At 37.5% G+C, this 17214-nt stretch overlaps 1 protein-coding gene across 1 annotated transcript in view; it reads right to left on the bottom strand.

Moving 5' to 3' along the window:
- MYO3B (myosin IIIB) overlaps positions 1 to 17214 on the bottom strand; it is a 265479-nt gene that overhangs the window by 193762 nt on the left and 54503 nt on the right. Inside the window, exon 7 of the mRNA XM_078854729.1 lies at positions 4795 to 4860. Within this exon, the coding sequence (XP_078710855.1) occupies positions 4795 to 4860 (66 nt within the window). The remainder of the gene's footprint in view (positions 1 to 4794; positions 4861 to 17214) is intronic.

Raw genomic sequence — 17214 nt, 5'->3', positions numbered from 1 at the left:
CAATTCTAGCATCTCCTTCTCTTTTTGACATTTGCAAACACTGCTCTCTTCCCTCCCACTGAGTAACTGACAAGTTTCTCAAGTCAAACGTACATCGCATCCCAAGTGAGAAAATACAGTAATATGGTCTTTCTCTGTGTCACATTTTTGTGACCTACAGCCAGAAAACTGAGATCATAAATGAGACATCAGTGAGATCAAAATAGGGCCCTTAGGATCTAGATGATCAATTAGGAGATATAAATTACTCTTCAGTCTGAAATTCAACCTTGTGATGCATGGCTATAATCATGTTTTACATGAAAACGTAATACAAAACTCTAAATTAAAAAAGTTAGGAAATCCGGTTTCCATTGTTTTTACAATCAGTCATTGATCATATACGTGTTTATTATTGTATTCAATGCTGGAGACCCTAAATCTTGAAATTTTACATTTTGAGCTTACTACTCCCTGAGTTTCTTAATTATTTAATTCCCTGCAGCTTGAGAGAGACAAATTAATTTCAGGAGCCATAATAGCTAATTGTTGGCTAAATAAATTTAAAAGGAGGTGCCTGTCCCTGGAGATAACGTTGCTCATTTTAATTAAAATGACCATTTTCTGATGTAATGTAAATAAAGGTTACTATAGCCTTCTGCTCCAAGAACATATTAACTCTTCTTGCCACTTCCAGAGACAACATTATATGTGGTGCTTGAACTCTTTTTAACTAATTTGTATCTTTACTCATTTTACCATTTACCATATTAACATTCCTGCATGAATTCAGAAACACCACACGTGTAAATGGTGCTCGACATAAATTGTTATCATATGAGGACATACGTTAATGTTGCAGCTGCAAAAACAGAAGTTTAGCCTCATAAATTTTCACAGTCATAGGATGGAGTGAACTTTTCAAACCTGAGATTTTATTTCAACTGAATGAACATAGGTAAAAGTCTATCATTTTTAGTACGTATCAAGGTGGCTATCGATGCAGTTGTTTAAGTAACTTTATAGATAGGCTTGGTAGAATTCGATTTTTATTATTTTGATGGATATCGATATTTATTTCTAAGCTTTTTTTTCCAATTTTTATCAAATTTTCACAGTTGCAGGAAATTATAGGGGGTCAGACAGCAATTATTTAATGACAGTAGATGCTGAGATTCAAAAAGCTAAAGCTCTATAACCATTAAAACATATCACATGTCAAAATATACAAAGTAAACATCCTTAAATCAAACCACAGCTCTCACACAGCATTTTTCTTACTTTGCCTATCTGTAATTTTTTATCATCATTGATGGGAATATATTTTCAGTTTGTGAGTGTGCAATGAAATCAATGTTTACCAACTTTACCAATAAAAATCTAATCCTTCCAAACCTACTTATAGGAAATGACATGCCATTTTGCTGTTTTCTGAGATGGCTTGATAAAGGCTATGTCTTCACCACCAACAAGGTGTGTTTCTACAGCAAGCTAACTATCTCATTAGCTATATCACTGCAAAATCCTAGTGGAGACAAGGTGCTGTAGTTTTTACCTCAACGTAGCTAGTCAAGGTCAACACTAGGTGAGGGAAGGGAGAGAGTTTTGACCTCACCTATGTACATCCAGGTAAAAACTACCTGTGCTTTGTGTCCACTGGGATTTTACAGCACAATCACTAACTCAAGTTGTACTAGCATTCTGTGGATTTCATGTTAACAAAAGTAATGTACCTTTATTGCCTACAATCGGCTCAAAAGCTAGATGAGAAAAACACTACACCTTCCAGCTTGGAAGTTTTACAAATTATTGTGATATGTGAGTGACTACTTAAAATACAAAAGGCTCTCAGGACAGGAAGAACATTTTGGCATTACATCTGGAGCACCGCTATTACTCTGAACAAGGCACAGAAATATGGAAAAGAAACTACATTGCCTAAATTTGCCAGTGTTGGCAAGGATGAAATCACTGTATCAACAGAACTTAAGTCAAAGGTATGCTTAGCTGAAGCAGCATGCTCCGTTTTGTGTCAATACACAGGTCTGGACCACAACTTGAACCAGATAAGCTTGTTATGCAAATGATGTTGGCCATCAGGAGAGAAGTAGATAATGAAATTACTACAAAGCCAACCACTCATCACAAGGGTGACAGAAATATCAGGCAAGGTCCTAACATATGGACAAAAGGCAGTAAGGAATTTATATAATCATTACTTTTAATTTATCATAACTAAGCTGTCATGAGTCATGCATTGACAAATGCATAACTAATGCATATAAATGAGCCAATTATCAGTAATGGCTAAAAGGTTCACAGCTGTATAGTCTGATGTTTTTATTATAAAAAAAATGAAGGTTTACTAATGTAAACTGAACCCTGGGTAAAAATGTTTCGTAACTTCACCTCTTATGGGAGATTGCAAACCAGTAAACAAAATGTGGCAATGTCACAGCAAATTCCATTCCAATGTTCTCTTTCATGAAACTACAAAACTGGTAAATTTATTACAATTGTTGTATTGCTTCAGATATCATTTATGCTTAAAACACTGCTTATTAGTACACTTTACTGCTTCACTGTGTATGTTACTGTAAAAACAAAAAGCAGGTTCAACGAATTTGGAGAATAGCTGTTGGGAAACAAATAATTAAAATTGATCAGATTACAAACGTATAATTTTAGGATATCAAAAAACTGAAAAAACAAGTATTACACTGGATATATAAACCACCAAACCTTGACTCCTACTATAGAGTCATTTATACCCTATTGGATTTCAGTGTTCACATTTAATTAAAAGTTTGAATAAAGGTCAGGAAGTGTTAAGCTTAATTTATTGTATTGTTCCCAAGCTCTGAAAGGGTTTCCAAGAATGAAGGCACCAAGAAGGAAGCGTGTGGAGGACAACACTGAAGCAGGATGTATCAAATAGTTGAATTTTGTTCTCATATTTACCAACTGCCTTGTCTCTACACAACACAAACAGAATATTAGACCATCGGTGATGATTTTCTCCCAAACATTGGCTGCCCGCCACAAGCACCTCAAGCTTCACATTTTAGGGGTTCTCTGTCAATATGGAAGAAAAGCCAGCCATCATCCATTGCAGACTTGGAAGATTTTTATCCTTTGTAATTAATCAGTGATCACAATGTACTACATAGTTACTAGTTAAACCAGGCACATGTAGCATAGAAAAAGAGGTCGGGTCTATCTGCTCCAAATGCACAGAGTTCTACTACTTCAGCAAAAAAAAAATCTCCTTTAGTTTTCAGCAGTAGTAGATATCATCTGTAGGTCAGCCAGCATCTTGCCTTACCTTATGGCCTGATCCAAAAAACACTGAAGTCAATAGGAGTCTTTCCATTGACTTTAATCAGCTTTGGATCAAGTCCTTAATCTTCAACCTCCTAAAATGGGAAGTTGCCCCAAAAGACCAACTTCAGAAAGTCTGTGTCAGACTCAGTTCACGTACCACTGCTAGTTCAAGAGATTTCTGGATACATTATTTGAGGCACAGGTACAGAATGGACCTAGCCAGGTTTTCAAAGCCAAGGGGAAAAAACAAAAACTGAGGAGTGTTGTTTCAGTTGAAGCACCAGGAATAAGAGATTTAAAGCATTAAGTAACTTGAATAGCATTGAATCAATAAGGATCTGATAACATAAGGGCATATTAGCGCAGAATGAAGTCCTAAGATATGATGAACATAAGAACATAAGTATGGCCATACTTGGTCAGACAAAAGGCCCAAATAGCCCAGTATCCTGTCTTCCAACAGTGGTCAATGCAGGTGCTTCAGAGGGAATGAACAGAACAGGTAATCATCAAGTGATCCATTCCCTGTCGCCCATTCCCAGCTTCTGGCAAACAGAGGCTAGAGACACCATCCCTGCCCATCCCAGCTAATAGCCACTGATGGACCTATCCTCCATGAATTTATCTAGCTCTTTTTTGAATCATGTTATAGTCTTGGCCCTCACAAAATCCTCTGGCAAGGAGTTACACAGGTTGTTTTAAATCTACTGCCTATTCATTTCATTTGGTGACCCCTAGTTCTTGTGTTATGAGAAGGAGTAAATAACACTTCCTTATTTACTTTCTCCACATCCATCATGATTTTATAGACCTCTATTATATCATATATTTGCTTATTAATGGAAGTTATTATAAGAGTTTTAGATTTGATGATAAAAGATAAATTATGCATTTCTTAGTTTACTTGTTCTAACAAACAAAACATGAGTTTGGTTTATTGAGGATCCTATGCTGAAGCTGAGTGGCACCTAGATAACACATCAGTCCCTAACTTAATATTTTCTGCTGGTTTTGGTTTGTTAGAGGTATCCAAGGTTGGATGGAAGGGGGTTAGGACAACCGCTTTGTTCCTCTCCTTTTTCATTTTGATTTTAATTGCCTAGAATTTACTTCAGCAAACCCTTCCCTGCAAGGCAAGTCCATATGTTGCTACCACATTTAGATCTCCTATACCACCAAACTTTACCTCTAAGCCATCAAGCAAACCAAGTGTATTAATAAATTCATCCTGGGTCCATCACAAGTCAAGAAGCTAGTCAACTTAGTATAGTCCACAGCTGCTGTTAAGCAAATTGCATGAAGAGATCAAACTGAGCTGGTCAGTTTTCAAAACATGATATGCAGTCTTCAATTTATGAGATGATCATATGTGTTATAACCTTTTACCAAGCAAAACAACTGTGTGAACCAAGTAAATTCTGCTTTCAGGGTTTCATGTCACACTGTAAGGCCTTGTAGAGTAAGCAGTTTTTAAATGGAGGAAAAACTCACTGTGAAATGAAGTGGTTGAATCCTCTGCACCATTTTTCTGGGTGTAGCAAAGTAGGGGGAGGATTTCTGAAAAATAAACACAGTTTTCAGTTTTAAATATTAAGGGAAGATCTGTTAAATCATAATGTTATTGCAATTTTCTCATGGATATTCAATAAAGATAACATGAGCTCTATTAGAAAATGGTGACACAGAAAGGAATGTCCAAATAGTCTATATGCTTTGGATGCCTGTCTCATTTGGTTTGGGTTTTTTTAACAATTCCTTTCCCTCTTAATGAATTTCCCCTTTTTATTTCATTGATGTTGATGCTGGTGACAAGTACAGAATGCATAGTGCACATCATGCAAGCTTCCCTACAGTTTGCTTTAATTCAGCTTGACTCTGAAGGGATCATCTGAGGGCTGAGCAGTTAATCCAGTCTCCATGCCCATTCAGTCCTTGGCCTCTCCACTCAGCTAACGAATTATGATCATGATGTGCAGAAACATGGACACCTGCATATTAAAAACTAAGGGAGGGATCATCAACAAATGGTGGTAACTTTCAGTCATAAATGACTTGATACTTTTATATTCTGGTAACCTGGAGATTAATGTTTCCATATAATGAACACTAAAACTATTACAAAAGTAGCATATGATTTTTTTAGTAACATTTTCCATTCATTAGTTCTTACATTACATATTAACAGGGGCTTCCATAAGAATGCACCCAGAAGCCTACATTGTTGTATTCAGTGTAGTTGTAGCAATGTCAGTCCCAGGATATTAGAGAGAGAAGATGGGTGAGGTATTATCTTTTATTGGACCAACTTCTGTTCCCTTCCCAGACCTGAAGAAGAGTTCTGTGTGGCTTGAAAGCTTGTCTCTCTCACCAGAAGAGGTTGGTCCAATAAAAGATATAACCTCACTTATCTTGTCTCTCCAGAGTCTTAGAAATAACAAATATGCTGCCACATATTAGTTGCCATATAACCACTTTCCTCACTGAATACTACAGTAAGTTATATAGACAAGTAAATATTGGCCCATAGTGGAACATCAAATCCAAACCATTTGAACACTGAGGAAATTCAGACCTGGATACAATCTTGGTGACTATCATCATCTCCATCAGAAGGATATACCAGAAAACCAGATCTGAACTCCACAAACTTTGTATAAGTTTGGCTCCACTTCCAGATCCAGTAAAGCCCATTTCTAGTAAAAACAAAACAAAGTTTCCTGCCTGGCATGTTGGGTCATTATCTTCCATAGCTTTCTTCAAGCAATTAAAGTTTTCAAATATGTTTGGTAAGAAAGGTCTGTTAAAAAACTTTACTAATTTGTGTTTTATAGTATTTGAGGACACACTGAACTAGCAAAAATAGTCATATACTTTAGCTTAATCTGATACCAAATTGTCATGAATAGTCTCTACATTGCATTATGAATCATGCTCATTTAATTCAGGGCCACACTCTACAACAAGACATGGTTTGGAAACATTTTGGAAAACAAAGAGTAAGCAACATAAACACAATGTAAATTTGTACTGATCTGTTTAGCAGTCTTTGAATTTCTCACACATGTACATTCAAATAGTAGCTCCATTGAACAATTACTAGTCCAAAAAAAATCAAAACATAGTTTAAAAAAGACAATGTGGCTTTGTAATAAATAGACCATTTTCATTCATCTGTATCTATTCAAAACAAATGCAGTCATTTCATTTCATTGCAGGTTGTCACGTTGTCTGAGCTGAATATGTTATTATTTTTCTCTTTTGTTACAGCAGATGATGAGAGTGTAATTTTCCTCACAAAGTAAAGAAATTCAGAATGTTTGAGGTGCACATCATTTATCAAATTTACCATTAGAAAAAATATGTGATGGGTTATTTTCAATGGCACTAATATTTCAGTCCTGTCTTCCAATAACCATGTTTATATCTTTGGGTACATCAGAAAATCTGTAACTGTACCTTCAAACACAAAGCACAGTAGATACTTTCAGAAGATACATCAAGAAACAAGACTATATCTGAAAGAGAGACAAGCTTCAAAAATCTCTCTAATGAACAATGGCTAGCACGTCAGATAAAACCAAGCCTCTCTCTAACGTACTTTCAGAGTGGCCTTGAGACTCCTGTTCCTTATTGTGGATAACAGCAAGTATGTTTCTGGTCATTCCACTTTTGACTCCACCTACCTTACTTTACAGGAACACTGCTTTATCTGACTCTCCAAGTTCTGATAATAGCACCAATCACTACAGTGTCTCAGTGTAAAGTATATTCCTACTGCCTGCCAAATGTTTGCAGTTAAACCTCCCTAGTTTGGAATTTCATTGCAAATTCAAAAGTCAAGCCTAGTTTGTGAAAAGTTTCACCAGTATTCATGAATTATGTAATGTAGCTAATATAGAATTGTTTGCATGTTCTTTTAGATACTATTCTCAAAGTCTAGCATCTGATTATATTCATGAAGGTAATAATGGGGTTTAATATAAAGAATGTAATTCAGAGGTAGTGTCAGTTCCATAGCATTATTTCACTAAGAATATTCTAAAAAGAAGCTTTATAAAGAGACTACAGTGTAAAACATTTCCACTTTAATACATCCCATGGTTGCAGATGTTATCATGGATCCAGGTAGAATTTCATAATAGAAGAACAGACCAGTGAACCAAATGTTATTGTTGATTTGCCTGTGGGAATAGAGTTAGTCAATTGATTATTTTCTGACTAAAGGAAAACCAAGTAAAAACAGAATGATTCCTACAAACGGCCATCAGATTATGCTAGCATCAAAGGCGCCTGCGTCTTCTTTTATTGGCTTCTCAATATTCCATCCACCAAATCATAAATCACTGACAATTATAAAGTAACTAATGAGTCCCTGAGTTTATGAACAGTTTCTTGAGCCTAATATTTCTATATCTGTTCATGGAAGAATTTGGTATTATTCCTAAATTCTCTCTAATCATCTAGGCTATATTGGAAAGGTGGTTTTATAGTTGAAGCACAGAACTGGATGCCAGAAGTCCAGGATTCAATTCCTGGCACTGCCGTAGACGTCTGTGTTACTAGGCAAATCTCCTAATCTGGGTCTCAGTTGCCCTATCTGTAAAATGGGGTGATACTGTTTACACATCCCAGAAGCTTGTTAAGAGGCTAAATTTAATTAATGTTTGTAAAGCACATTGAGATCCTTTGATGCAAGATGCTATTTAAGTGCAAGGTATTAATACCTTTATATGCTTCTACTATTTAAATTACCCAGTAGATGAAATGTTGCCTCTTGGTCCATTGCACAGAGAGTCTAGCAAGTGACTTTGGTTAATATAACCAAAGAATGTTTAACCAACATTAAGGCCTGATTTAAAATCACAATATTGAAGAATATTGAATGAAGTTTGGAACCCAGTCTTACTGTCCACTCTGCATTCATATGTGTTCAGAAAAAAGCCAATTCACTTGCCACTGAAGTTAAGTCAGATCTGCTGTGTTACTTAAGGATAATGTTATGCACTCCCATATAGCCTTCTATAGGCTGATTCTATGGAAGCAGTGGTAACCTCATAATAAACCATGAAGCCAAGAAATGTAGGCATGCCTATTATTGGAGTTTTATGGACACCTAGTACTCAGTGGATTTCCCTATAAATGGCCACATATGCAGGAGTAAATAAAATACCAGCTGGAATAAGGTATAGGACATGCTGATTAACACGTAATGCAATTCACTAAGTCATGTTATGCTACAATAAGAGATAATACAATTGTAACAATTCTAATAACAATACATTTAAGAATAAAAGTCCTTCCCAAATGGGATTTCTCAAGTGGTTGGCAGTTTTCTCTTCCACTAATCACTATCCTAGCTTTAGGGATATATCTCTTATGCCCAGATCTGCATTTTCCCCCAGGCAAACTAGAAATCTGGCTCTTTCAGCTATTCCTCACTGCCTGTATATATGGCTCCCTTGTTCCTCTTGGGTGACCGGAGCATCAATTTGCTTAGCTTCTCTTCTTGAAGCACTACAAACCTCACTTGTGCCACACTAATCCCAATTTAACTGAATTTAAATTAAAAACTAGTAGAAACATACTATAATGTTAATTGTTCCAATCCTTTGCAGCATACCATGACAGGCTTTCCAAGACTGACTAAAGTGTCTATGCAAATTTTAGCAATCCAGATAAACTTTGACCTTTAGCATTTCCAATACTCAGGGCTTTTCTTGGCTGCTATCCGTGGGCTGAAGCTCCCCTCCTGAGCTCACTAATAGGAGATTTTAAAGAAAATTCTAGTGTTGGTAAGGCCACCCCTCTCTCAAAATCATAAGCAACACTCTGGCATTCCCTTCTCCCAGAATGGAGCCAACATATATTCCCCCTGGACCAGAAGGATGCCTTTCTTTTTTTCTCCTTTTGAGAAGCACCTTGTCCACTGGCTGTCCTACCCCAAGAGGATTCAGGGAGCTGTAAGTGACTCTGTTGTCATCAAATATCTCCTGATCTGTCCTGAGGCTGTAGCAGTTCAGCCTCTGCTGGAGGAAGCTAAGTGATGGCCTTTTAAAGCCTTTTAAAATAGTGTGTTAGCTTAATTTTTCTTTTTATAATAGAATTTTTAAAAATTAGATTTGCCTTGAACACACAGTACTCACCAAGGATTCCTACAGAGTTTTTATGGACAGTTCAATATATAGGACAAGATCTTGCCATTCTGTGGAAATGCACTTTGCAGGTCCCAAAGTTAGATAGGACAAAATGTGGTTTAGTTAGGACAAAGGTTTCACTGCATTTTATGGTGGAGGTGGGGATTACCAAGGATCTTGGAGCATCTGAAGAGGCCAAGGTTCCTGCAAAAGGCAGTCAGACAAACTCCTAAGACAACAGTTGAGTGTTAAGCACATGGAAATAGGTTAATATCCAGGGATACGTAAATGTCCACGAATTTGGTTTTTCTTTGAAAAGACTGTAACTTTCCTGAAATCTGAAACTAATGATCAATTAAAAACTCTGATTTATAATACTGGAATTGCATGTATGAAATATAAAGTGACTGAATCAAATAGCTTATGTAGCACATACTGTTGAATCACAGCCAAATACGGCACTTGTCTTGGTACTTTGGCCCAAACAGGGATCTATCTAAGGTCACTTGTGTCTCAAGATTATGTTATATCCAACATGTGTTATTCTATTGATGGCATCTCTTTGCATCAGCTGATGTCATTGGACTTCATTAGTATCTGGCAGCTTCTGCAGCATTTTGCACATATTCATAGAAAAGCTAAATATCCAACTCTTAGTAACTTGCTGATGCGTTTTATGCTATTCTTCTTCTTCAAAAAGAGCACATGTAACCAGTTCAATCATCCTTGCCATATATAAGTAGCTCAAGGACAATAGCAGCTTATTTTCTAATATAAGTGATGGATAATTGCAAGAAGTAGATAAGAAGTTCATTGCATGAGCTGGCATAGCTAGACCTTTCTAAATGCACTCTGATGCAAGAAGGGTGATCAACCATTTATTTCCCAAGTTTGTGCCTTTTTTCCCCTAGTCCTTAGTTCTATAATTAGACCAATACCAAATGTTCCATTTCCTTAGGCAGAATCATTCTTCTGCGGATGGATATTGTCCTCCTCTCACTACATTCTCTGCCTTCCATGGTCTGATTGTTGTACTTACTTTGTGGGAGTTTTGTATGAGTGAGGACTGTTGCACTGAGCCCATACAGAAGGTAACCTACATACGCACACACAACGTTTTTAAAGTTCAGAGCTGCTTAGAACATGAAGACATTAGCAAGCTCAGCCCCAGAGAAGAATTGATTCTGAATGATCAGTAATAGGGAGTAGGTGCTGGAAATGTTTTAATTCGTTGAGTTTAATGTGTTTTCTGTCATTCAGTTTGCCTCTAAAGTCACAGCTGGTAAAACCAAAGGGGTTATTTTACCACAATCAGACCAGCGACATGGTTCAGTGAGCACCATTTGTTCTTTACATTAAGCAGGGTGCCTAATTACTGCTCATAGTTAATAGATTTATGATACGCAAAAAGAAAATAACTGCTTCAGATTTTAAATAATTTTTTAAAGTGCATTTTGCTTTTCAAGCATTTTTAATTTCTCAGAAAAAGTATGTCAATACATTTAGCAACATATTTTATAAAGGAAAACCAGACCCAATCTCCAATGAACAGACTGTGTCATCAGAGCCTGCCACATTGTTTCTAATGGGGGAATTAGCAGCTGAACATCCACACCTGTCACCATGAACAGGCTCTGGCAAACACAACCAGGTACATGTTTCTTGTGCATTTCTTAAAACAGTTTGAAATGAGACAACCAGAGACAATATTTATGTTGATATTGGCCAGGTTTATACTTAAGCAGATTTCACTTGAAATTATACATATACACCTATTTCCTAAGGTGAAATTTTCTGTTTATAAAAAAAGTGAGAAGTTAATGATGTATAATAATGAGATACTACCACAAATGGTTATATAATACAAATGGCTTGTATGAAAATAGGTAAATACCTGAATGAAATTTATACCTAAAAAGTTCTCACACAAGCTTAAGGTCTGACCCTGCAAAGACTTACTATTCTGTACAGTAACACAGAAATTAATTAGATTGATCACAGCAGGAGTGAGTACCTACCTATACCGGCACTATGGCAGATTTTCCATAGACTTTAATGGGAGCTGCCTGAGGCTTTAGGCCAAGAAATACGCATTTACAGATTCAGGTCCTGAGGTAGCAGGACTGGCTAGAGAGTTAGTCACAGCTAAATGAGCATCATTTTCAAGCCCAAAAGATCTCCCACTCCACAGCCTTAGTCACATTAAATTTGAAAGGGCCCCAGGGCACTTTTATGTTGGGGTCTCACATAAGGAGGTCAAAGAGGAGATCATAATGACAAGAAATGGGCAAGACATGCTGTCCTCATAATAAAGCTAGTGTGATTTGTCAAAAGGCTTGAAAAATATCCCCAACAGCCACTAAACCAAGGAATGAGCCTAATAACCAGTATGAACACCTCCTGGGCCACTAATCACCCTAAAGCCATGTGCTCTGAAATTTTAAGGAATACAACAGTTGTTAATTGTGCACTGTATTTAATTAAAATATTATCAATCCACATTGAATTTAATTCTTTTTAAATATGAAACCTACTAAAAAGCTGGTCACATAGCAGTAAAATATATTTGTTACAAATATTATCTGATGATTTTTACATCTATTTATTAAATAATACCTTCAACAAATAGTATTTGGTCAGCTATCGAGCTAAGTGAAGATTGCAAAAAAGTATTTGTTGAAGAAGTTATTTGACTGAAATCTCTCATATTATATATTCACTGAATGCTTATTCAATCAGCCCTACTTTCTATAGGCCACACCCAAGCTCCTCCTTTCTTATGCCCATCTGTACCCTAAGCACCCACATCCGAGGCTTGGAAAATTTACCAAGCACCTTACAGCCAATAGACTAAACCTACTAGCCACAAACTGATAAAGATGGAGGTCCCACTAGCAATGGGTAATGCCCAAGAGAGAAAGCAACCCTGCACAGTCTCCCTCAGCTCCAGAGAAAGAGGAGAGTGCTGGGATGCCTACCAGGGTGCTGTCACTGGGCCGCATGCTCAGGAAGGTCCATCTTTCTTATCAGCCTCTGACTAGTAGGTATCTGATAAATTTTAAGCCTCCCTTCCCAGGGAGAAGGAGCATTGTCTCAGTTTCCCCCTTCTCACACCAAAGTCATCTGGCTGATACAAAGGGTGGGGTTCTCTGCTATCCTAGCCCTTCCTCAGCTTTCCAGGTGTTACAAAGGAGGTATGGCCATGGACTCTATCCCTGCCCTTTGCAGTCGTGGAGTCTGATCCAAAGCCAATTGAAGTCAATAGGAGGTTTTCCAGTCACCTCAGTGGGCTTTGGATCATGCACTTAGATATAAACAGTCATATTCTGAGGCACAGAAACTAAAGAAAGAAAAGACAAGTTCTCTCTGCCTCACCGGTAGGACATTTTAATTTGCTTAACTTCATCCCATGTTTCCTAGTTATACCAGCCCCTACCTAAGTCCTCTCCACAAAACACCCTTAACAATTCTTCTCCTTCAGTGCTGGAGTAAGAGGGGAAAGTGCTAGAGTGTTGCTGCCAACCTCTGTCTATCTTTTTTTTGACTGACAGCAGCGTATTTATGTATAGGCTTTCCATTCCCCACTCTCTGAAGCATTGCTTTCCCTCCTTGTAAACACACAATTTATCCCGCCTGAGGTTTGGGGGGGTCTATCTGACAAAAATATACATAAAATATAAATAAAAAATGTCGTGCCAAACCTGTGCCTCTGTTTACGTTAAGTATTCTCAAATTAGGATGAGGTGAAGCGTTCCGCTTTGGTTTTTTCAACCTAATTGCTGTGGTTTTTGTGTAGCCAAAAAAAGTCACTAAAAAAGGCAATAGGCTCAATTTGACCCCTCAATGTTAGTCAATAGGGAAAATGAAAGTACTACACTTCCAAGGTCTTTGGGGGTTTCTTGGATCCTAAACACATACAAACATTTAAATAAAGGATGACAGGCAAACCACTGTCTATTCTTTCTTTAAGTATTCTCCATCTATGATTAGGACAACCTGTTAGCATTGGTTTTGGCTGCATACCTCTAGTGGTTTTAGTGTAGCGAAAAAATGTCACTCACCAGGTACTGGGGGTCAGTTATACCCCAAATTAATTTTGCAGGTATTCCAAGACTAGATTATTTTTGTTTTGAGGCAGCAATTACAATATTATTATATGACTCTTTCAGCATTGTTTTTATCATCAGAGTTTCAGTGCTTTGTTTGTTTGTTTGTTCAAAAGAATGCACCAAAAAGGTCTTGGGGGTCTGAGAGACCCCAGATAACATTTGCCTTATGTATGATCACAATAGTCCAGCAAATTGAGTGTCTTTGAAGATAACACTGTCAAACTGAGTTTCTGAGAAGCCTACACTTGATAGGAAGAGTTTCTGGGGAAGCCACAACTGTCAGATACATTTTCTCGCAGGCCTACACTTGACAGATGCTGTTGCTGGGGCAAAGACTCGCTGTTGCATTGCACATGCACTGTGCACGTCTGAATGCATACATTGTTTGGATTCTGTTGAATTGCACATGGCATAATAAATCTCTGAATAAGAGATGGATGTTTCTCAAGGACCTGAGCACAGAAATGGTAAAACCACTCATGCAGGTAAGAACATTGCAGCCTTGCCTCGCCTCAGGCTGCCAGGGAAGCCATGTCTAGTGTGCTGGATGCTGATCCAGAGCCTAAGAAATGGGAAGATGTTACATCTGCTCAGAGAACGAGACAGAAAAACACATCCAAAATGTGCAAAGTGTCAAAACTGTGGTATGTTCAGAACATATGTCACCTATTTGCTCCATTTGTTTGAAGTACTAGGCCATTTACAGCTACTTTGCTGTGCCTGTGCCTTTTATATTGTTCACAGAATCATAAAATATCAGAGTTGGAAGGGACCTCAGGAGGTCATCTAGTCCAACCCCCTGCTCAAAGCAGGACCAGTCTCTAACGTTTGCCCCAGATCCCTATATGGCCCCCTCAAGGACTGAACTCATAACCCTGGGTTTAGCAGGCCAATGCTCAAACCACTGAGCAATCCCTCCCCTATATAGATATATATGCTATCTATATTCATTGTCTAAACATGGGGTCAGTTAGAGCCTGACACCTGTAGACAGTGTAGCTTTTTAAAAAATCATGGGGTCAATTAGACCCCAGCAAAAGCGTTGTGTAGTGTGCTTTTGAATCTAGGGAAATTTTAACTTGCTCATAGTTTATTAGTTCACTGGCTACAATAAAGTCTATGTTAAATGCATCCCTTGTGTTTTCCTCCCCCCAATTTTGACATAATAGGGGGTCTGCAAGACCTCAATATGGAATTAGTTGGGTGATTTTTGGTCCAATATGAAGGTTAAATGTGCAGAAAACAAAAACATTCAGTTTAAATTATTCCAAATCATCGTCACTTCTGAGCAGTAAAGATACGCCAGTTCAAATCACGTGGGATTTCCCTTAATTTAAACAAGAAATGGCTGTCCTCAAGTTAGACCAAAAGATATTGACAGACCAGAATCAGTTAAGGGTATCAGCACTGGAAATAAAATGTTTTTATATGTTTCACTATCTTTTAATTACAATTCCAGAGCCAGCAGATATTTCCTCCACCACTGGGACTCTCACTCTGACACTTTGTTGTGTGCATGCTACTAAAGTCAGAGCGAAGTCCCATGGAATATAATATGTATATTTTGAGATCCAAGTTAAATAGACAAATATACTGATAAGATCGTGGATTATTTATTGCTGAAAAGACTGTAGAGAGACAAAGTATTTTTCCCCGGGTTTTTATGATTCATTCTCCTGATCCCGTAAAATATAAATTGGACATTTGTTTTCTTTTCACTTCCCAGAAATGAATGATACTCTGGGAGCTTTGCGAGAATCATAAAGCCACATTGGTCCTCTTCTTTTTGTGATTTCAGGCTATATTTTTTCATCACCACTGAAGAGGCCAAAAAAAACCAAAACAGATTAACAATTAGACACTCCGGCTGGCTTGTGAAGTTTTGACTGACAGCTGGAGAGAATTTTTTCCTGCAGCTGTAAAAGAAAAACGAGTGAACAAGATACCAAACAGATTTTTAAAACTAAACTTTTTGTCAGGATTTGTTGGCAAGTCTCCAGCCATGAACATTTTTTGGCAGTTGGCATAGTAATAAGCAAGAACCTATATCGACAGATAAATTCAGTTTCAAAATTATACAGAAAACATCTTTCACGTTTCAAGAAGCACTATATAAATCACTGGAAAAAAAAGCATTTCGAGAAGAATATAAGGAGGTGGCCAAAAGAGATTCTTTTTCATGTAGCAAGCCCAGTGTTTCAAAGCAGTATGTGTATAACAGATCATGAGTCACTTATAAAGCAATAATGATGTATGCAAATAAGTATGCATTTAGCATACTAAATTATTTTGAAGGTCAGATCATAACCTTCAAGAAAATAAACTCAATTATATGAATGTTTAAGTTCAAGTTCATACACATTGTTGAAGTATGGCAAAGTGTTCTGCTTGGGAACATCTGGTTTATCTTTGACTTTTTCCCTTAAACACTGCAATTCACAGGCCACTGGTTTGACAGCTGCAAAGGTTTCATTAGCTTTTTGCAAGACCTGACAAGGCATCATTTATTTCTGTCATTTACTTTTCAGTTTCCCGTTTCAGTTTCTAGCTTCATTCAGACAGAAACAAGTATTATATTTCACCAAAACCTTCAGATGCAGAAGAATAAACACAGTTTTGCTTTTCAATGGTCAAGCTTCATAATGTATATTTAACCTAATAACTTTATGGTTATGGTATTGCATTTCATTTCATCATGAAAGTTTCATCTTTGAAAGTTAAGGGGCAACTGAAATTAACAGCTGGAATTGAAACTGGGGAAGTATTGTGAAAGATTTTTTTTATTTATAATCAGTTCAAATCTTTACTACAATGTATTATTTTGCTTTTCGATTAAAACCATGGCTTTGTGAATTTGCAAAGTGGAGAGTGCCAGTTACCAAAGAAGAAAATATGGGAAGTAATACTTTTGCGCCTGACTGAAAAACATACAGTATTGTCTAGACATTGCAATTCTGTAGCTAGAATATTAAGGTTTCAGAGTAGCAGCCGTGTTAGTCTGTATTCGCAAAAAGAAAAGGAGTACTTGTGGCACCTTAGAGACTAACCAATTTATTTGAGCATAAGCTTTCGTGAGCTACAGCTCACTTCATCTTATGCTCAAATAAATTGGTTAGTCTCTAAGGTGCCACAAGTACTCCTTTTCTTTTTAGAATTTTAAAACATTCCAATTACACTGTATATTTATATCTAAAATTCATGCCTTTAGTAGAATCCATAGGTGAAAATCTGGCAAGTGGGTTCATAAGGACACCCATTCGGAGTTCTTTGTGTACCACAAAACTCTCATTGATTTCCAGCCTATTTACTATCCCTGACGGGGGGCCACATGGCTGATAGCAGTACTTTCCTTTCCTGCAGAGCAGATCTGCCTCTGTTCATTCAGCCTAAGAGCTGCAAATGAGCAGGGTCAAGGGAAGGAATACTGATTGGGCAGCCACAAGTCATTTTTCTGATGGGGAGGAGGAGCACATATTAGGAGGGCCAGATTAAGGCAATCCAGAAGCATAAACACACCCCACATGGGGACCATGTGACTCTGCTCCCATGCTGTGATTTGCCCCTGCCTGGGATAGCGGGGACCATGAACACAATAGCTGTCTGCTGAGGTTCCATCACCACCTCTCCCAGACTCAGGAGGGTTGAGGTCTGTCCAAGAGGAGGGAATA

The sequence above is a fragment of the Lepidochelys kempii genome, chromosome 11 (assembly GCF_965140285.1).
Source record: "Lepidochelys kempii isolate rLepKem1 chromosome 11, rLepKem1.hap1, whole genome shotgun sequence".
In the NCBI taxonomy this organism is placed as follows: Eukaryota; Metazoa; Chordata; order Testudines; family Cheloniidae; genus Lepidochelys; species Lepidochelys kempii.
Note: the sequence above shows the minus strand (reverse complement) of the source record. Positions and strands in the feature narration are given on the sequence as shown.